General features: G+C 41.8%; 1 protein-coding gene across 1 annotated transcript in view; it reads left to right on the top strand.

Moving 5' to 3' along the window:
* ARFGEF3 (ARFGEF family member 3) overlaps nt 1-21,806 on the top strand; it is a 92,556-nt gene that overhangs the window by 15,495 nt on the left and 55,255 nt on the right. The window contains exons 5-11 of the mRNA XM_066605504.1: nt 3,435-3,503; nt 5,314-5,436; nt 7,674-7,716; nt 12,234-12,318; nt 12,829-12,933; nt 13,891-14,215; nt 21,569-21,681. Of these exons, the coding sequence (XP_066461601.1) occupies nt 3,435-3,503; nt 5,314-5,436; nt 7,674-7,716; nt 12,234-12,318; nt 12,829-12,933; nt 13,891-14,215; nt 21,569-21,681 (863 nt within the window). The remainder of the gene's footprint in view (nt 1-3,434; nt 3,504-5,313; nt 5,437-7,673; nt 7,717-12,233; nt 12,319-12,828; nt 12,934-13,890; nt 14,216-21,568; nt 21,682-21,806) is intronic.

The following is a 21,806-nucleotide window of genomic DNA, read 5'->3' as shown; positions in this document are numbered from 1 at the left end:
GAACAGACACAAACGTTTGTCGTTGATTCAACCATCGCCGCATGTGAATTTGCTTATGATCAGTAAGCATACAAGCAAACGCATATTTGTCAGCTGTATGCATCCTTTATTCTTGCACGTAAATGCTCTCGTCAGTAGTACCCCCATGCGAATGGCATTTGTCTGCAACATATCCCTTTTTTGTAATAGGCAAAGAACACTAATGTAGCAGCAAGAAATTGTTCAGTAAGAAAAAATGCAAAAAGCATTGTGGGCCTATATACAAATGAGCTGTACACTATTTACCTCCTGAGGCTATAACATGACATGTGAAAATCTGAGTCCACACTATGTACTTGGAAACCGGAATAACCGGTCAGGTATGCAGCACCCGCGCTCGTTCCTTGTCATCATGTGACAGATGGCTTGGGCATGGTTGGCTCGGATGAAACTCCTTCTGTATGTCTCAGGCAGTAATCTGCTGAATTATGGCAAAACGTTTACAAACACTGCTAAAAGCCTTCAGTCGGCGGCACTGCGTGTTCCTTAGGGTGTGTCTGCCAGCACATACATGCATTGGCTGCTAATGGCAGAGGCATGGCCCAGAAGTACATGCCATCTCCTGTAACACAAAAACATAAGGCATTTTTATTACAGCGAAATATTGTTTAAAGCAACAGTATGGGGAAAAGTGCTAAAAAGGGTTATGAGATTTTCCGGGCGTGCCACTAAAGGGGTTAAACCCAAGTTTGACTTTTGCCTGGATTATTCACTTAAGAGGGCTACAAGATTTGAAAGTAATCCCCTACACATATATGTAAAGGAGTGTTGCTGATAGAATACACCAGTGTTGGATTAGTGGGGGTTCAATCTCGGAGGTCTTATTTCTGTATCTTCCTGTAAAATATAGAAGAGAATACCTGCACAATGACAAACCTGCAGAACATATGTTGGTACTCAGGGTGTTCCCATCTGTTGACCATCAATACATGTTCTGTCATGTTGATAACCCTTTTAGTGCCTTAGTGACCAGAGTGTTTGGTCCTTAACTACAAGGCACTTTTCACTGAAACCACACAAGTGACAGTTTAATGGCCCTAAGTTTTTTCCCTTTTTTTTTGTGGAAGTTTAGAGGCAGTACGCTTAAATGTGAAACTTGTTGTTTTTTTATCGCGAGAGCCTGGCCTGTCACTGGCGTCCTGTAGTGCCAATGCCTATGATTGCTGTATAAGCGATAAGGCATGGCAGGGCCCTGCCATGCCTTATCACAGCGATCATAAGTGCTGTGCTGCAAGTCCCTCAGAGGGACACAAATGTTGTAAAAAAAATGTTATAACAAAAATGTAAAAAAATGAAAAATGATTAAAAAATGCCTTTTTTGTGCTTTTTCTAATATTAGCATAAAAAGGTTAAAAAAAATTAAAATGGCACATATTGGGTATTGACGCGTCCGTAACGAAGTGTACAAAAAGTTGAACACGCTTTTCATTTTGTACGGCAATAAGCGTAAAAAAACCGCTAAAAAACAGAGGCAAAATGCTAATTTTTAGCATTTTGCTTCTCAAAAAATGCATCAAAAGTGATAAAAAAAGCTGTATATTCCCCAAAATGGTACCAATAAAAACTACAGCTCGTCTACCAAAAAATAAGCCCTCATAGAGCTCCATACATAGAAAAATAAAAAAGTTACAGGACTTTGAATTTAGCGATAGAGAAAAAAAAAAATTCCAAAAAACGGGGGGTTTTATTGCAAAAAAGTGGAAAAACCTAAAAAAAATATAAGAATGTTGGTATCGTTGTAACCATACTGACCTGCAGGACAAATGTATTGTATCATTTATGCTGCATGATTAACGCTGTAAAAAACAAACCAAAAAAAATCTATGGCAGAATTGATGCGTTTTCTCTCCCTGTTATCATAAAAAAAATAATAAAAGTTTTACGATATAGTCTATGTACCCAAAAGTGGCACCGATAAAAACTACAGCTCGCCACGTAAAAAACAAGCCCTTATACGGCCCTGTCGACGGAAAAATAAAAAAGTTATAGCATTTGAAAAATCTTTGCGTCCTTAAGCCCTATGTCATTAAGGGGTTAAAATATATTTATTTTTAACTTTTTAAAATTCATATTTTAAGTCATTTTGGTATATCCAAGCTCGTTCACATCTACATCTTCCATTTGGAACGCCCCTCACAAATTTCCATTAAAATGCAAGAAGAAATAGGGCTGTATGCAGCTCTATTTCATTAGGAAAAGACAGAGATGAAGAACAGAGTATGACAGGACTACTCTGAATAATCCCTTATATGTATAGTTTTAGGTTAGTGGGAGGACTATGACTATGTTTTGGGTTAGCATGGCCATTGTATGTGTGGGGGGGGGGGGTTCTTTTGTACTTACCGTATATATATTTTCTTTACATATTTACACTTATTTTTGTGTGCACTTTGTTTTTTTTTTAAATATAGTGCCCTTCTAAAAGGCCATAAAAAACGTATACATGTTTATATACACGTACACAAATATATTATTATTTTAGGATAGATCTATGCTTATCCCAGGATGCTTGAATTCACTTATTGCTGATTTTCCAACCACATCTACTGCAAGTTTGTTCTGAGCATCTACTATTTCAAGGGTATAAAAGGACATGGCTGTCAATCAGCGATGGGGGGGGGGGGGGGGGGGTTAGTCTGCAGCTCATGAATATGGGGGGCTCCAGAGTACATGTGTACATTGTTTGGCTTGAGCTGCACCTGAAAAACTGGGATTTTATGAAAATGTAGCCATGCAAGAAACTAACATATCACTGAAATCGGCTCATTCCTCACTATTTTATACTCTCCTCAGGGCGGATAAACCTAGTATGACAAATTAATCCGACTGCAGTATTGTTAAATCAAAATAATCCCCATTAAATAATTTATATATATATATATATATACTGTATATATGTGTAACAGGAAATAGCAACCATTTCTGGTTTCACATCTGCGCTGGTGTTACGCTTTCCTGCTTCGTTCGGAGAGCGGGAAATGGGAGTACTCGCAGCCGAACTGCTCCGACTCTTGATGGAACCGAACAGCGGGGGACGGAGTCCATTGGCTGTAGTATGGTCCGCCTGGATTTTGGGTGCATCTTCTTTCGGTGTTTTGTGCCGGATCTGTGATTGAACCTCCGACCAGAGCTTCCAACGCAGATGTAAAGCCGGCCTTATAGAGGTTGTCGCCTATCTTTCCTGAACTCTTGAATATTAACTCTGTCATGCAGTACAGCAATATAGATGCAAGCAAAGTATGTCCAAACAAGTAGATCTGTCCTTCGGGGTGTGACCAATCCGTCATCTTCTCCATTCTCTATCTCATTGTCTACTTCTGTACGTGTAAGACATATTTGTGAATGCTGAGTAATTTGGGGTATTTCTCGGTTCACTAACCTCCTTGTTTCCGTAGGTGTTACTCTGCATCACATACACATCCACATTCGAGCTGAATGGTAGTTCGGTACTGAAGATCGCTGAGGTAAGTAATGGCAGATAAAGCAACTCTATTAATAAAAACACATTACTTATCTGTTTCTTTTTGCATGCAGTGTACCATTGTTGTGCAATTAACCCTCTTCAGTTAAACAGGACAAGTACAGTTATCGGATGAATATAACTGGCATCACTGTAAAAGGGCTATTCCGGTTGGGAAGTGAATTTTCAAAATTTCCATACATGTAGGATATTTGTGTCAAGTTTATACACAGCTGTTTAGGGGTATAAATTACACTTCGATTACCTTCTTATCCTGTCCTCCATGTTTTCTCACATTGGTATTTTCCAAGATGGCCACTACATCCCTGTTGACATGTAAGGTTAAAACTACATTTATCACAATTCCCCACTCCGTTCTTCCTTCCTGTGCACATGCCCACCAAACACTGGTCAGCAGGGATGGCTTTTTGTATTCAGCTTTCAGGACTGGATTGCTATCCTGAGAGCTGAATAGAAAAAGTTGTTCCTACTGCAGGACTGGAATGCCTACAGGACGTATCCAGGGCAACCTGGGAATAAACACTCCGGAAGTGCCAGGAGAAGGTGATGGTTTATAGGGCAACAGACACAAAATCCAAAGCCGAATGACTGATGCCACTACAGGGGGATGTTTTCACTGTAACTGGGGCTTTTATGGATACTCTGCGGAATATGTTGGCGCTATATAAATAAAGATTATTAAAGATTAAAGATACCTCAGCCACAGTGGAAAAGTGTCAAATAAAACAAACAAAAAAAAGACCATGTGAATGTCCCCCAGGGGTTTTATATGAGGTCATGGGGGACATAGATGGTAAGAAAAATAGTTACAAAAATAAGTAAAAAAAAAAAAAAATAATAATATAAGGAATACAATTAAAATATATAGAGAAAAAAAGAAAATGACCCAAAGCTGATGCCAACCAAAACAGTCGCCGCATGCGCCCTGTAATCCAGAACCATACATATTGTATATCAAAACATTTGAAATAAACCACTATAAATTTTAAGAAAATCATATTTTTAGCTATTTGCCCCAATAAAATTGAATCTCCCTAATGTGTGTTTTTGTTTTGTTGTTGTTGTTTTTTTTTAATTACTACATAAAATTGTCATTAGGTAATTACATGTATAGTGTATCTACACAGAGATAATTGATGATTGGTAATGGGCTTGAAGTAGCCATTCTGACTGTATTGTCCAAAAATGGATAATCTGACTAGATTTGCTGAATAGTAGGCTTTGCTGCAATCCTAACTGTTTTCTGGGAAATATCTTGTTGTTACAGTAGATGCCAGGACATCCTGCCACATTGGTAGGTTTATCCTGTTTCTCCAACAACCACACCATCAGGCTCAGACAATAGTGGAGGAATACTCAATATCTGCTGTGTAAGCCTAACCTTAAATACTGTCATCTGAGAGGGGTGCAAAAAGATGGCGATATTGCCTCTAGTCCAGCATTGATGCTCTGGTCCTTGCTGATACAGAAAATTATAGGATCCCGTTTATTGCTCACATGACCACTGCAGCCAATCGCTGACCTCAGCTGTCACAAGCCGTTCCAGCACACATGACCAAGGCCAGCGATTGGCTGTAGTGGTCATGTGACCAATGAACACAACATCATCACTTCCTGGTACTGGAGTTAGGACCAGTTTAGCTCACTGCACCAAAAGGCAACATGAGAGGATGAATAATGGCCATCTTTTTTTTTTTTTTAACATCATTCTTTATCCTGAGACTATATATTTTCTTTAATGCTGGAAACATTATAACATGATTGATTGTTGCATTAATGTTGTCCCCTCACAGATCTGCATTGAAACCTATGTTTCAAGCTGTCACCAACGGAGCATAAACACAGCCGTGCGAGCCACACTCAGTCAGATGTTAAGTGACTTGACTTTACAGTTGCGCCAAAAGCAGGACAGCCCGGTGAGACGTCGGTTTGTTCTGTGTCTTGTATTATCCAGTCTATTAACAGTGCCAGGGATGTGCAGGTTTACATTTGTCTTATTGTTGTAGATTGTTATCCAGCATGCTACTCTTTCATTTTTGGTAATATTTCACAATGGAGTAAGCCATCTACTGACCGCTGTGAATGATGTCCAGGGAATTTGCTTTCTGCAAGGTCATAAATACGTAAAGCAGGAAGAAAAATCTTAGACTAGGGAAGATACAAAAAGATAAAGTAAATCCATGCAGTCTTCCAACTTATTCTAATATTCCGGTTTACAAATTGCGTGTAAAAGCCATTAAATTACATTTATAATGGCTTCTCATTACATAAAATCACAAGCCCATGACTTGCAATCTCACTTCCTTTTAGTTATGCCTTTCCTGTGTTCTTATTGCGGGGACTTCCCCTGAATTCAGTTGAAACTTTTTAATAGAGTTATAGATTTTCCAGTTCCGTAAATTCACACTGGCTATTTCTCTTGACTTCAGCCTCCACAAATGCCTTCTGCTGCTAGCATATGTTAACCAAACCTTCAAAAAAGGAAAGTTCCCAGCCCTCTTGGCTCTTTATGAGTCAGCAGATACCCTGCTGGATGCCCAGTCTTCTATTGAATGTACAGCCGCAAGATAGTTGGATTGAGAAAAATTATGTAGCCAGAAACTGTGAATGAAATAAGTGCAACAAAAACACAGTTCTATAAGACACAAGTCCATCAAATTCAACCTTTTTCGATCGATTATACATTTATTTGCTAGATTAATTACAACCTGCAATGCCATTAGAGAAGTCCTTCGGTAAAATTTTGATCATTGCTTGACATTGAGTACTGCTGCTTAGCTTATCTGTAACCAGAACATCCAATCCCCTTCCCTGTTCTGTTGCCCGGTTTGACTCCATTTAATATACATACAGCAATATGTTTACTGCAGCCTGTGTGCATTTCTGTACAATTATCAACATTACAATGCATCTGCCGTGATCCTGCTCATGGTGCCAGCTTTCTGTAGGAGTTTACAATCCAGCCAAATTGTAAGTATCCTACAAAGTTTTGCATCATGACCAAAAACTGACCCTTTACTTTCATTAGCAAAACCACGCTGCCACAACTTTTGATATCAAAATTCAATAGTGTATCTAGTGCTATATTTGTCGTTGTCACAATCCAGATATAGCAAATATAGCTGACACTTTGTATGTTTTTAATGTGCTTTATACAAGTTTCTTCATATCACAAACTGCAAAGTAGCGAACTTCCCCTGTAAAGTCAACTGCATTTAAATGTCCTGATCAATCGGGATTTAAATGTCCTGCTGCAATAATGTCATGAGGGTGCTGTATGGGGGGTCATGGCAGTTTGGGGCCTTCTGAATGCCCCCAGGGCAGCCATGATTCTTTTCCTAGTAAATGGCGAATTTTGAATAGGAAGTCTGTTATTACAATATAATGCAATACTTATGCAGTATAATGAAATACTATGGTATTGCACTATACTATATAGGGATGAAACGATCACAACTTTTAAGTCCCCAAGGTGAACTGAAAAAAAGGGAAAAATAACAAAAATACTTTTTAATTATTACAAAAAGTAAAAAAAATATTGTAAGTTTAAAAACAAAAACCCCTTTGCCAATTGTTGCATTAAAAAATAAAAATGTAAAAATTGCTATTTCTGCATACATAAAGGTCCAGTTCATTAAAATACCACATTATTAATCCCGCATGGTGAATGCCATTAGAATGAATTCAACAGTGCCAGAATTGAGCTTTTTTGGTCACCCTGTCTCCAAGAGAAATTTGAATAAGATGGTTTAATTGAGTGTTTTTACATTTTGCCCCAGTTAGAAATGTTAAAAGTTTTCCAATACATTATATGGCATGTAAAATGGAGAATATACCTTGTGTAGGTATGTCACTCGAATAATACTGTCATTTTGTAGGAAAAGATTTAGTATAAATGGTAATTCAGTAATATAATCCCTGGTCATTCTGGGTTTATGACAGTTTGAGTAATTGGCAGCCATCTCTGTATACACTTCGGTATGGAGAAGGGCATCGGTCATTGAGTAGACCAGCCTTTTTGGAAACGTAAGCTCTGGATGAGCAGGGATCTAAACAAATAGAGCTGAAGTTATACTGTGTATACATTTATATAAAGCTATATATCGCTGTGCTCCACTCCTCCTGCTCTATAACAAGTGTTTAACTTTTACAGAATACAGAAATTCAGGAAGCTCTTTTGGAATTTCGCAGCCAAGGTATGTAAATTCTGCCTGATAAATCCAAATTCAGAAGGCTAACAAAAATGAAGAGTTAGAAATGGTGAACTATCCATTATAAGGAAGGAACATACTTCTGTATTTCCAAGTTTATCCACCATTGAACCTATATTTCTAAGGATGATATGGTTGGACACACCATATTGCAACTCATTCTTTATGAGCATATCATACATATCTGTTGTGGGAAAACACCTTTAATCTGGCTTTACAGATAACACGGCTGTCAATTGTTGGCTGAATGCTCGTTTGGCCAACACGTATTTCTCCACCAACATCCACAGTTAGCCCTGTAGGATTCCGCACTGGAAAAATTGTGCTGCGTCCCAGCGGAAATATTCCGCCATTGCAAAGGGCCCTTAGGCATTCCTGCCAGAGCATTGGGCTCTCAGCAGTGAACTCTCCCAACCCATACCCTTTGCTCTTCAGTGATATTCCTAGTAGTCTCATGGATAGATGTTGCAGTGTTATGGAACGCCATGACAGATTCAAAATGTCTTTCCCTCAGTCATGCTCCCTCTAAGAACATCCACATAGGTATGTTTAAACTAGTTTTGTGTTCCCTTAGTAGGCCTTATTCACACAAACATAATCCGTTGTAAAGCTCTGAGGTTGAGCCTCAGAGTTCTGCCGCAACTTTTTAATTTTTTTGGATTTGCACGTAGATTTAGCCCCAGTCAATGCGACTAATCCATGTGCTGCTGCTGCAGATGTGGGTTTTGTGCCAAGACTTGACAGTCTAAGTCTTTCTTTCCATAACACACATTTCAGAATCTGCACCGTATGAACTATGGCACAAATCTTTATAGCTTTCAATGAAATGCTAAAATTATACAATTTCAGTTTTTAGTATTAATAAATCCCTTTCAGGGTATGTTCCCACATAGCAAAAAATGGTGCCAGTTATCCCTAAACGTTTAGCCCACAATCTCTTTTGGTAAGCCATAACCATTTTTCCAACATTTGCAACGAAAAATGTATTTTTTTGTGCAATTTTGGTGCACGTGATGATTTGTGACAGTTTTTGGTGCCCCTCATATCAAAAACTCTGGAATACACTGATAAAGTGCTCCCTTAGCTCCCATCACGGCCATTGCTTCATTATTTAATACTAACGGTGATCACTGCCATTAACTGTTTAGATACCACTGTCAAAGTTGACAGTGCATTGCTCTGTCATGTAATTGCAGGTTGCCGATGGGTTCACATGGCAACCCGGAGCCTAGTGAAGGCTTTGCATGTAACGCAGTCTATTAAGCCATGCCTATTGCAAGGCTGAATAAACTAACATTGAAATGCACAATATAAGGCTATACAGCAGTACTGCAGTATATTGTACAAGTGACCACATGATCACAAGTTCAAATTCCCTATAGAGACTACAAAAAAGTTTTTTTTAATTAATTTTTTTATTTTATTAAAAGGTAAAAAAAAATAAACATAATTGGTATCGCTGCCTTCTTAAAAGTCTGACCTATTAAATTATCATCATTTATCCCACATGGTGAACGTTGTAAGAAAATATAGAAAGCATAATGCCAGAATTGCATTTTTTGGGCACTCCGTCTCCTACAAAAAAAGTAATAAAAAGTGATCAAAAAGTCGTACGTACCCCAAAATGGTGCGAGTAAGAACTATAGTTTTCCCTGCAAAAAATAAACCCTCAGACAGCCCAATTGACAAAAAAAATAAAAGATATGTCGACGGAAAGCAGTTTGTTTTTGTTTTTTAGGTAATTATGAGTGAAAAAAAACATGTAAATTTGATATCGCCACATTTGTACTGACCTGCAGAATAAAGTTTAACCCCACTTTAAAAAATGTTAAATGTATTGAAAAACATTTTATATGGTACAGTACAAAACACAGCTTGTCCTCCATAAAACAAGCAATGTGACTATGTCTGCAGAAAAATAAAATAGTAAATTTGAGAAAGTGTTAAGCTATGCCAGTGGTGGCGAACCTATGGCACGCGTGCCAGAGGCGGCAAGCAGAGCCCTCCCTGCTGGCACGCGCCGCCATCGGCCGCTCACCACCTTAGTGAATGCCTGCAGGGGCCGCGGCCCCCCTGCTGACATTCACTCAGCGCTGCTATCTGTGCTGATCCCGGTGCACACTGTGAGTCAGTGTGCAACCAGGATCCTCCTCCCCCGTCCCCCAACGTCTCCTACTTTGGTTCAACAAGAGCAGGGGGAGAAGGCATCCAACAGAAGCACACTGCCTTCAGTATGCACCTGGGATCAGGCAGGAGAGGAGCTGCGCTCCCACGAGGAGGGGTAAGTATGTGGGGCAGGGGGCGGGTATTCTGACTGCTGGGAAAATCGACGGCAGGGGGGGAGGGGGAGACATTCTGACTGCTGGGAGAATTGCTGGGGGGGGATGGGAGACATTCTGACTGCTGGGAGTATCACTGGGGGGATGGGAGGCATTCTGACTGCTGGGAGAATCACTGGGGGGGGATGGGAGACATTCTGACTGTTGGGAGAATCGCTGAGGGGGGGATGGGAGACATTCTGACTGCTGGGAGAATTGCTGGGGGGATGGGAGACATTCTGACTGTTGGGAGAATTGCTGGGGGGGGGGATGGGAGACATTCTGACTGTTGGGAGGGGATGGGAGACATTCTGACTGCTGGGAGAATTGCTGGGGGGGGGGATGGGAGACATTCTGACTGTTGGGAAAATCGCTGGGGGGGGGATGGGAGACATTCTGACTGTTGAGAGGGGATGGGAGACATTCTGACTGCTGGGATAATCGCTGCCGGGGGAGGGGAGGCATGACTGCTGGGAGAATCGTTGGGGGGAGGCATTATGACTGCTGGGAGAATCGCTGGGGGGGAAGGGGGGCATGATGACTGCCAGGAGAACCGCTGGGGGTGAGCCATTATGACTGCTGGGGGAACCGCTCGGGGGGAGGGGGGCATTATTATTGCTGGCGAACAGCTGGGGGTGGCATTGTGACTGCTGGTGGACCACTGGGGGGGGGTATTATGACTGCTGTGGGAACCGCTGGGGGGGGGGGAAGCGGGCATTATTACTGCTGGGGGAACGCTGGGGTATGTCACTCTTATTACTAATGGGGGGTGTCACTATTACTACTGCTGGGGGACCGCTGGGGGATGTCACTATTATCGCTGGGGGGGTGTCACTATTACCGCTGGGGCTGCTTGGGGGGGTGTCACTATTACCGCTGGGGTATGTTTACATGCGGCAGAAATGGGCAGGGCAGTTTCAAAATAGACAGGGTGCAGATTTTGAATACTTTTTAGATGCAGAAATGCTGCATAATTTTCCACATAAATTTTCCCTGAGGACGTTCTGTAGTATTTCCGCGTCCAAAAAGCAGTCAGAATCTGCATACTGTCTATTTTGAAGCGGCCCTGTCCTTTTTAGAACGACAGGGGTAAAAATCATACGTCGTGATAAGCCCCGCCCCCTGACATGTTGGCACTTTGCGATACATAAGTGGGTTTTGGGTTGTAGTTTGGGCACTCGGTCCCTAAAAGGTTCGCCATCACTGTGCTATGCCATTATTTATTTCCTGCTGCTTAGATAACCAAGATATTCAGCATTGCTGTTGGGAGATCCTCAGTCGCATATATTAGCCAGTTTCATGTTAAACCATTAAATGTATGTTTTTCAAGTGTAGGAGGTAACCTCTGCAAACACAGGGAGGACATACAAGCCCTACGTGGATGTTGACTTTGAACCCAGGACCGCAATGCTGCAAGGCCAAAGTGATCGCGACAGAGTGGTTCCAAATCTCAGCCTGCAGTACTAAACTGATATCACTTCAGATAGCAAACCTTACTTACAGAAGTTCAAATTGACACTTAGGTTAGAAAGATACATTTACTGTATATTATGATATATCCTACCCAAGGTACATTTTTTAAAATCTAGAATGGGTTAAATTTCTATGCTGCTACCACAGGATTATGTCTTACCATTTACCAGACTTGAAATGTTCTAATGATCATTCAATGCAGCTTTGACAACTTGACTTTGGATGTTGTCCCATTTAAGGGATTTTCAAGGATTTTTTTTTTTTTGTTGGCGACCGAACTTCAGGATAGGGAATTAATAAAAGATTAGCAGGGGATCAACAATCAGCACACCTGTCGATCCACTGTACACCAGAGCCTCTGCATACTGCACAGCTCCATCTATTGTGCAGTGGCCCAGAATGGTACTGCAGGCTCTCTCCCATTCATTTCATCAGTACCATCCTGGTAGACAATGAATGGAGCTGTGCTAGTTCTAGCATACATTGGCTCTAGCAAACAACTGTTCAGCAGGGATGTTAGGTGTCAGACCCCAGCTGATCTTTCATTGATGTCCTATCCTAGGGGTAGGTGACTATTTAAAAAAAAAAAAAAACTCAAGAAATCCCATTAACTGCATAAAGCAGTATACTGTAAATATCTAATACAACAGTTCTAAAGTTTTTGTATTTTGATGTACTTGCCATTTATTGATGCTTTCATTTATAACCCAGAATCTGGACCATCCCTGGAGTCGCTGTGTGATGATGTTGTGGCTGTCCTCACTGTCTTGTGTGACAAGTTGCAGGCGGTTATTAAGTAAGATACAGTATTTATCATTTAGTCATCCACATAATGGTGTGATCATTTCTAATGCTTCTATTCCCTTGGTGGAATTTCTTCTACCTATTTTTGCACACCATTATTACTGCTGTTGTTATAGTGACAGGCTTCTAGAATAATTAAGGTTCACTTCATATCATGTCTCTGGTGGATGTTTGCAATTAATGCTGCGAAATCCCCAGTCCATATACCAACGTACACATATACTTTAATCAACAAGTCAATTCCAAAAAAGTTTCCAATTGGCATACATTGGCTGGCATAAATTGAAATAGTGCTGACTTAACTGGATCAAAATTCAGTTGACACTGCTTTTCCATACAACTATATGCACACCTATAGTTGGAGCCCCCTGGTACCCAAGATTGTCAGAAAAGGGTTTGGTGGTCAGATCTGTGCTGGAATATCAAAATAGTTCACATATGCTGCAACTTTTTAGACCATGCATTCAACCTGCCATATATTCACATTATTTATTGCTTGCAGTGAGAATCACCCCTTGCAGCTCCTATATTTGGAATGTATACTTTCAATGCTGAACAGCTCATCTCCTACAATGCACAACCACAAAGGCTTTATGGACTTAATATGGTAAGTATCCATTAGAAAATGCTCAAAACCGCATTGTGTATCCTTCTAAAACATATACGATACATACGAGTACAACAAAGCTGATGCGTCAAACTGCCTGATAAATGGAAGTGAAGGACTGCGTGGTGAACACCAATCGGAAGGCTCTTTTTATATAAGACTATGCTTGGGTATATTTCATTTAACTGCTTGTGTGTAGTTAAAAACTTTGTTTGCTGCTGACATGGAGCTAAGATCTTTACAGCACCAAATTAGACACATAGGTAAATCGGGAGCTTTGGAAGGTTTTAGATCAAGTTACATATTTGCCTTTGTATTCCAACTTTTGTGAATTTTTTTTCAAACAGTAGGTCCTAGAGAGCTGAAATGCCATCTAAAACCTTCCGAAGCACCTGATTTACCTATGTGGCAATTTTGGTGCAATTTGGTCCAGTCGTCCATAAAGAACAGAAATAGTTTTTTCTATATACAAAGACTAGTGATGTTACTTTTAGTAATAGTTCTATACAGGCTTTGAACTGATTTCATTAGACCACTTTTCCATTTTTATAGTGCGGATTATGTTATTATTCAAAACTAGTCCAGAGGGGTATCCTCACTCCTTAAGGATAGCACCTAGAAGGTGAGTGAGGAGACTAAGGAGTGACCATACCCCTCTTGACCCCCATCCCAGGCCTCTCACTAGCCAAGCCAGAAATCTACTGCACACTGATTAGGGACGAAAACCCCCGAAACAGCTGTCTGTGTATGGATTCTGGCTTGGTTTTCAATTCCCAATCATTGTTACAAAGACCTGTATAAAGGGTCGGACATTGATTTGCAAGAATGCTTCTATCCAATAGGTGGCACTGCAGAGGTATTGTTCTATCTTCCTTATTGCATATAATTCAGCACTAGTCACATCAGTCTTTTAGTACACTTTCTTCTCACTGGAGGTATATAATTTTTGTTTTCCAGGAAGCAGCTATGTCCAGCGCTCGTAGTGATCCTTGGAAATCCAGTTCATGACAAAACCATAACCTCTGCCTATAATAACACCTTTGTTGATTCAGAATGTCAGTCCACTGGAGTAGCAGACCAGGGCCGAGGATCAGCATGTTCTTCTACGGCACCAGCTCTGAGTGGACCCGTTGCTAGGACTATTTATTACATTGCAGCAGAATTAGTTCGACTTATGGGCTCTGTTGAATCTATGAGACCGGTCCTACAGTCGCTATACCACCGCATTCTGCTGTATGCACCACCACAGAACCGTGTGGAAGCTATCAAAATCATGAGGGAGGTAAGGGCTAATTCTACTACGCTTCATGGCGCTTCAACTGAGCAAGGAATAATGTTATTTTTTATTCCTTACACGACTACATTTGAACATATGGAGTTCTCCATTTACTACTAATGAATGTTTATACAGAAGAATTCTGCTTAATTGAATTGCCTAAATGCTAGTTTTGCTCTCCACATGATAACAGCTATAAAGGAATGAGTCACTGAAGGTTCAATTTGATAATCTGCAGTTAACACAATTCTTTCATGATTTCTTAGAAAACACAGAATTCTGTTTTGTATGTATACATGGCCAAAACCTCTTCAAGACCAGAGATTTAAATTTTTTTTTTTTTTTCATTTTCATTTTTTTTCTTCCCAGACTTCCAGAGCGATAGGTTATTTATTTTCACATCAACATAGTTTTTTGAGGGCTTGTTTTTTGCAGGATGAATGAGTTGTATTTTTAAGGGTACAATTTAATGTATCCTACTGGAAAAACTTTAAAAAAAATTTAAGTGGGGTGAAATGAAATAAAAATGCAAGTGTTTACAGCATTTAAAGTACAATAAATATGACCTGTGAACTTTGTTCTATAGATCAGTCTGATTACAGAGATCCTAAACATATAGTTTTTTTTTTTTTAAGTTTTACTACTTTTAAAAAGTAAAGATTTTTTTTTTAACAAAAACTTGCTTTCTGTCGCTGTACTCTGAGATTCCTAACTTTTTTTTTCTGATTGGGCTCTTTGAGGGCTCAATTTTTTTGAAGCTGGCTGTACCTACTTTAGTGCCATTTTGGAATACATAGATCTTTTTGTACTTCAGTATTGCAGTTTATAGTGCTTTTTAGTGTTGTCTATTAAGACCTGCTACAGGCAGTTTATTCACAGCAACCTTGGAAGCCTTTACTAGGCCCCGAGCATCCATGCTAGCTCAGTGGCACCCCACAATGGCATCCCATGGGGGCCAATAGTGTAAACTTTAAGAAAAAGTCAGCTCCCCAAATCCTGCAGTTCATGATTGCAATCCGTTTCCAATGCTGGAGAGTGCACGTGGATGCTGTAATAGACCTTTGGACATATATACCGTAAATACTCGAGTATTAGCCCACCCGAGTTTAAGCCGAGACAATAGGTTTCACCACAAAAAACTGGGAAAACTTATTGACTTGAGTATAAGCCTAGCTATACTAGAGTATATACTAGGTAAAAAAAAAACCTCCATGCTCACCTCCCAGCCGGCATCTGTGTCTGTGCGACAAGCTGCTTGAATTCTCCCTACTGTCATCCCCCGCCGTCCTCTCTGCTTGGCTCTGTCAGTGCTGTGTAAGTAAGCGCTGTGATTGGATTGAGCGCCAACCAATCACAGCTGGCACTTGATCCAATCACAGTTCTAACTTACACAGCACTGACGGCAGGGGATTTGAAAGCCGAGCAGGGAGATGACAGCGGGGAGAATTCTAAAGCAGCTTGATTGGCTGTGAATGATCGAGCACTGGCTGTGATTGGCTGACGCTCGATCCAATCACAGCTCTTACTTACACAACACTGATGGCGGGGAATGACAGTGGAGAGAATTCAAGCAGCCTGCCACACCACCACCGGAGACACATACGCCGGCTGGGAGATGAGTATGGAGGTTTGTTTTTTTTAAGCTTTGCCTGACTCGAGTATAAGCCGAAGGGGGCTTATACTGCAAAAAAATGTGCAGAAAAAGTAGGCTTATACTCGAGTATATACAGTAATTGTATCCTACTTTTCTTTAGAAAATCCCGGCACTTGTAAAAATGTACTTTTATTCATTGCCTCATTAAAATGATCCAGGTAGTGTAATCATAACAGTGCCTACAAGTTTCTGGCATTACCACTATTAATCATGATTACGAGTGGTAACCCAAATTTTTAATAGAAATGCTGCGATTTTTCTAAAGAAAAGTTGGACCTATGGTGTGCCAGAGCCCTCCCTACACTCCCTCCAGCTGACTTTAGACTCCTGCTCAGGTTTAACATTGGGCGTTTGCAAAACGCTGCCTTTTCAGCCGAGTTTTCAGCCGAGTTTTCAGCCGAGTTTTCAGCCGAGTTTTCAGCCGAGTTTTCAGCCGAGTTTTCAGCCGAGTTTTCAGCCGAGCTTTCAGCCGAGCTTTCAGCTGCCTTTTCAGCCCAGCTGAAGAGGCTGCCCATTCATTTCAATGGGAGACTCAGCTGAAACCGCCCAAGAATAGAACATGCAGCGCTTTCAAAACACAGCGTTTTTCAAAGCAGCGTTTTCAGCCCTGTGTGAGTAGCCCCATTGAAATGAATGGGAGTCTTGTACAGCGTTTAGCACAGGGCTGAAAACGCTGCTGAAAACGCTGCTGAAAACGCCCTGTGTGCGGGAGGCCTTCATAAGGCCTCCCTCACACAGGGCGTTTGCAGAAAAACGCAGCGTTTTGCAACGCTGCGTTTACTGCAGATTCCGCCCCGTTTCAGCAGCGCTGGCATACTTTATGCCAGCGTTTTGGCTGCGTTTTCAGCTCGGCTGAAAACGCAGCCAAGAATGCTGAAAAGAAAAAAAAAACTAAATACTCATGTAGCCGCTGCAGTCCGGGTCGCGGCCGCTGCTCTCTGCCGCTGATCCGGGCTCCCTCTGCACTCAGAAGTCTATTGCCGGCAATAGAGTGCTGTGATTGGTTGTCGGCGCTTGCTCGATGCCCAATCACAGCCCATCATTGACTGTCTCAGCCAATCAGAGCTTGCCGGCGCTGATTGGCTGAGATTGACTGTCTCAGCCAATCAGAGCTTGCCGGCGCTGATTGGCTGAGACAGTCAATGAAGGGCTGTGATTGGGCGCCGACAACCAATCACAGCACTGTATTGCCGGAGCCGGGGTTCTCAAACCTGGCCTCCGTCAATAGACTTCTGAGTGCAGAGGAAGCCCGGAACAGCGGCAGAGACCAGCGGCCGCGACCCGGACTGCAGCGGCTAGGTGAATATTGCTTTCTTTTTTTCTCTCCACCTAGCAGGGACTGATTTTCGGGGTGAGGGCTTCTATTGCAAGCCCTCACCCCGAAAATCGGCGAGCGGTTAACACTGCCAAAAACGCGGCACCAAGTGTTGCCGCGTTTTCAGCAATGCTAAAACCGCTGCCCATTCATTTCAATGGGCGACGCAGGGCTGAAAACGGCCCAAAATAGAACATGCATCGCTGTCAAAGCGCAGCGTTGGGAGGCGCTGTGTTTTCAGCCCTGTGTGAGCAGCCCCATTGAAATGAATGGGAGTGTTGTACAGCGTTTAGCGCTGGGCTGAAAAGGCAGCACTAAACGCTGTATAAAACGCCGTGTGTGAGGGAGGCCTAATAGTTAACTGCCATTGCCTGTGCCTGTCAGCAGTCCAAAATGGCTGATATCCTCCAGATATGGATTTGACTCTACTCCTGAGCTTGCTCGATACCCCTTCCAAACCGCATGGCGCGCGCGCGTGTGTGTGTAGAGATATATATATATATTAAACTCGTTTTATTGAAAATTGAGTAGCATAAGGAACATACAGTCATAGACAGGTGCAGCACGTTAATAATACACATCACTGTATAATTAGATTGGTAGGGAGGTTCAGTCACCCTGATACATCAGAAATAACAAATTAATTCTTTAACATCTGATCAGATAAGCAAGCCAAATCCCAAAGGCCACAGGTCCCGCTCCAGAACATGTATCCACTAGGGAGTACATCCGAGCTCCAGAATAGATGAAGACCTTAATTGTGGTGAATATAACATGAGGGGAATATCGCACCACAGTCCCCACACTTTATCCAATTACACAGGACACTTACGTCCCTTGTAGACTATATTATTATATGGCACTACAGAATTGACCAGCTTTCCCCACATTGAGAGTGAGGGGTTCTTACGATCCACCCACCGCAGTGCAATCGTTTTTCTAGCAAGGAACAATGCCCTCAGAAAAATTTTAATGTGGTGCTGCCAGCTTCCTTCATCTAATATTCCAAATAGGCAAATCTCTGGGCTCGGTGGAACAGGGACCCCCACAAGTTCTGAGAGGAGACCAGCAACCTCCCGCCAAAACCCCTCCACAGCGGGGCACTCCCACATCATGTGCTAAAAGTCAGAATACTCGCAGGAAAACCTAATGCAGTTGTAGACTCTACTATGCCCATTTTATATAATCTTGCTGGAGGGAGATAACACTGGTACACTATATACAGCTGGATCATTTTATTATTGGCTGCAGGAGATACATATAGAGGAGATTCCAAAAGCTCTTGGAACGTATCCTCAGTTAGTGTCGGTATCAGTGTCCTCCATTTTAACAGGGCAGAGGGTATATCTTGAGAGGCTCACAATGAGATGAGATGCGAGTACAATGCCGATATCAGGCCCTGAGGGCCCTAGGAACAAAGGATACCTATTATAGGGAAATGACAAATAACAGGTCTGGGTGGTGGAAACTGCACCTATAACGCGTGTGTGACCTGGAGAAATGTATAGAAATGGTAGCGGGGCAGATCATATTTATTCTGTAGCTACTCAAATGAGGACAGTGTGTTCTGTGGATAGAGGTCTGCCAGGGTCCGGATGCCATATTGCTCCCAAACCTGGGCGTCCTCCAATCGGAGTACTTCCGGGGGTCCAGTATTACACCAAAGGGAAGTGTCAGCTATTATATCCGTAAAATGGCCAATTGACTTGGCCTGCCGCCAGACTTGTGAGGCCAACCTATGAATTGGTAACATTTTGCCTGTAAGAATAGAAGGAGATTCCAGCAGGGGCCACAACGCATGACGTATATTTACATGATGTGGTCAGGAAGGGGTTAAAATAAAAATAATATCAAGCAAACAGCTGCAATGGGCAGGGGCGAGGGAGTTAAATGATGACGACGAGGTATATATTTATGTATGAGTGTGTGTGTGTAGATAATTATATAGTGTATGTAATGTGGGACACCAAAAGTTATAACACTGTCACGGGGAAATGAACCACTGGACTTGTGTATGAGGCCTAGTCCTTGTCACAGTGTAGCCAAGTGGAAACACAAAGGGGAATGTTTGTAGAAGTATAAGTGTGTGTGTGTATAGGTGTATGTATATATGTGTGTATGTGTATATATATATATATATATATATATATATATATATATATCACGTCGTGATGCCACTGTTCCCACACCGTTACTCTATACGGTGAAGTAATAAACACTGAGACTTATGTATCATACCTCGGGACCTCAGGAACGGTTGAGACCCGGTAAACTTGACTAGCATAAAACTTGAAATAACAGGCAATTACAGGTACATTCACGACAACAGTTACAGGCAAGGAAGAGCTCAGGGGTCGGGAGGAAAAATACACAGGAACAATATGGCTTGATAGTCCACGTTATCTATAAGTCACCGGTCCTGGACATTATATATACACTGAAGGAGGCAAAAGTAGAGACCTCTTCACATACACTGTGGTAGGAAGTTACTGAAGAAAAAAGCTTAGCCTAGATGCACCCCGCACATGCTCTGCGTGAGTGTCACAATCACGTACCTCTGTGTGGTGATCGTAATGGCGGCCGGCAACACAGAAAAAATAAATGCCTGTAGTGTGAATGGGTACCTGGTATAGCGAAACTGGGATTTTATATAAAGGATTATTTGGGGATTGCTTTCACTCTGGGGGATTTAGTAAAGTTCTCTCATGCGTTTCACATGCGGTAAAGCTGTCTCTCCTTCTCCATATCAGACACAAGGAAACCAGAGATGTGTCCCTGTGCCCCAGTGGTTTCCCCCGGGGTTTGGGAAAGAGTAAAGATCCTCAGCTCCAACATGGGGAGCCTCTACTTCTTCTCCATTTTCAATGCAGGGAAGCTGAGGTGCTTCCCTGCATCACTGTGGGTCCTCCAACAGCATGGGTAGATGGGTGATCATCAACAACCACTCCGGCTCTCAAGCATTTACTTTTATAACCTCACTTGTACCACATGACACAGTAAGGATAGATACATTCAGCAGCAGGCAGTGCTGACAGGCAATGATTTTAAGGGAGTTAACTCTTCAGACACCGCATCCACATAAGACAGACATGTATGACAATTATGAAGGGGACCAGGATGTAGTTCTGGGACACTACACAGTCAAACAAACTAAGGGTGCCCATACACATTATATGTTGGTGGCTTTAGTCAATCATCTGATGTGTATGGGGCCTTCCAATTCCCCTCAATGGCAGATGTCAGGGAAGAGGAGGATCAGGCGGTTGGGTTTTAGCATGCCCGCTCTTTTTGTTCTCATGAATGTAAGCGGCTGCCGCTCGTCATTCTAAACACATACTCAATCGAGCATGTGTGGGTGTGTTGGCCGAATGAGTATTTGACTGACCGCTAACTGAAGTATAAGATCACCTTAATGTTATCTGTAAAGTGTGTCATTCAGAAGTCCTTTTTGACCGTTAACAAGACTATTTCATGTAAGCCACCGTTCTGACAGTTCAGTTGGTGAACTACCCTCCCTGCTAAAGCTGGTAGCATCTAAGGGCAACAACCATTCAGTCATATTGATATAGGCCATACAAGTTAACAGATTAAAATCTGAAAGTGCTGAAGTTTAAAGGAGTTTTCCCGACAATTGACATCCACAAAATTTGTGGTAAATGTCTAGTATCTGGGACATCCACTGATTATTAGAACAAAATCCCCAAGCCCCCTCATTCTCAGGTGATCGGACATTTATGATCACCTATGAATAGGTGACAAATACCATTGTGTGAAAATCATATCTTAAGAAACAGTGAAGAATGCTGTATTGAGCATTGCAAGCAAGGACAGTTGATCTCTGCATTTTTTGTATAGTTCCTCGGCCACAGGTTGTGCTTTCGTAGCTGATAGGGGTGAACAAAAGCCGAAAATCTCTAAATAATTCGGAGTATTGGCTGGATTCGTTTAAAGAAATAGGATTCATCACTGTAAAGAACCGGTTTCCACTGTTTGAGAATCCTATCTCATTCACAGGCCTTGTGCAATGAGGATCCAATTGAGTGACTACATTGTATATTTGCTACATTGTTGCATTCAGTCTTTGTCATCCTTGCAGTCATCAGTTGACAAAATGCCATTGTATAAAATATGTAGGATGTCAATGGGTGGTCCGATGTTAGATGGCACTTCCTGTCTATATCTTTTAGATTTTGAACAATGTTTTACAGGTTCTCAATATACAAATACCAATGTTCATGGCATTCTCCGGTTACATTGTTGACCTAGCTTTAATGTGCGCTGTCAGATTAGTAGTGGAAATATTTGCACATGACTTTTCTCTGTCTGTGTTAGACCAGCATTAAATCCTTGCAGGAGTTTCACAGGACATGTTTCATCTGTTGTCCACTAGATACTTAGCAGTCCACAGAGACTTTTTGATCTTGCTGGGCCGTGCACTTCTGAACCAGAAACCAGGAAAAGGTCCATATCTAAGAGGAAGTCACATCTGGACCTTCTAAAGCTGTAAGTATTTCTGTGTGATTCAGCATTCCTCCCTGCTGAGAGTTGAACGAATTCTAGACAGTCCTCAACGAGCTGCCGCTGGACTCACTTCTGACAGTGCAGCAAACTCTCCCGAAGGGATAAGG

The sequence above is a fragment of the Eleutherodactylus coqui genome, chromosome 1 (genome assembly GCF_035609145.1).
Source record: "Eleutherodactylus coqui strain aEleCoq1 chromosome 1, aEleCoq1.hap1, whole genome shotgun sequence".
Classification (NCBI taxonomy): Eukaryota; Metazoa; Chordata; class Amphibia; order Anura; family Eleutherodactylidae; genus Eleutherodactylus; species Eleutherodactylus coqui.
This window is presented reverse-complemented; position numbering and strand designations above follow the sequence as displayed.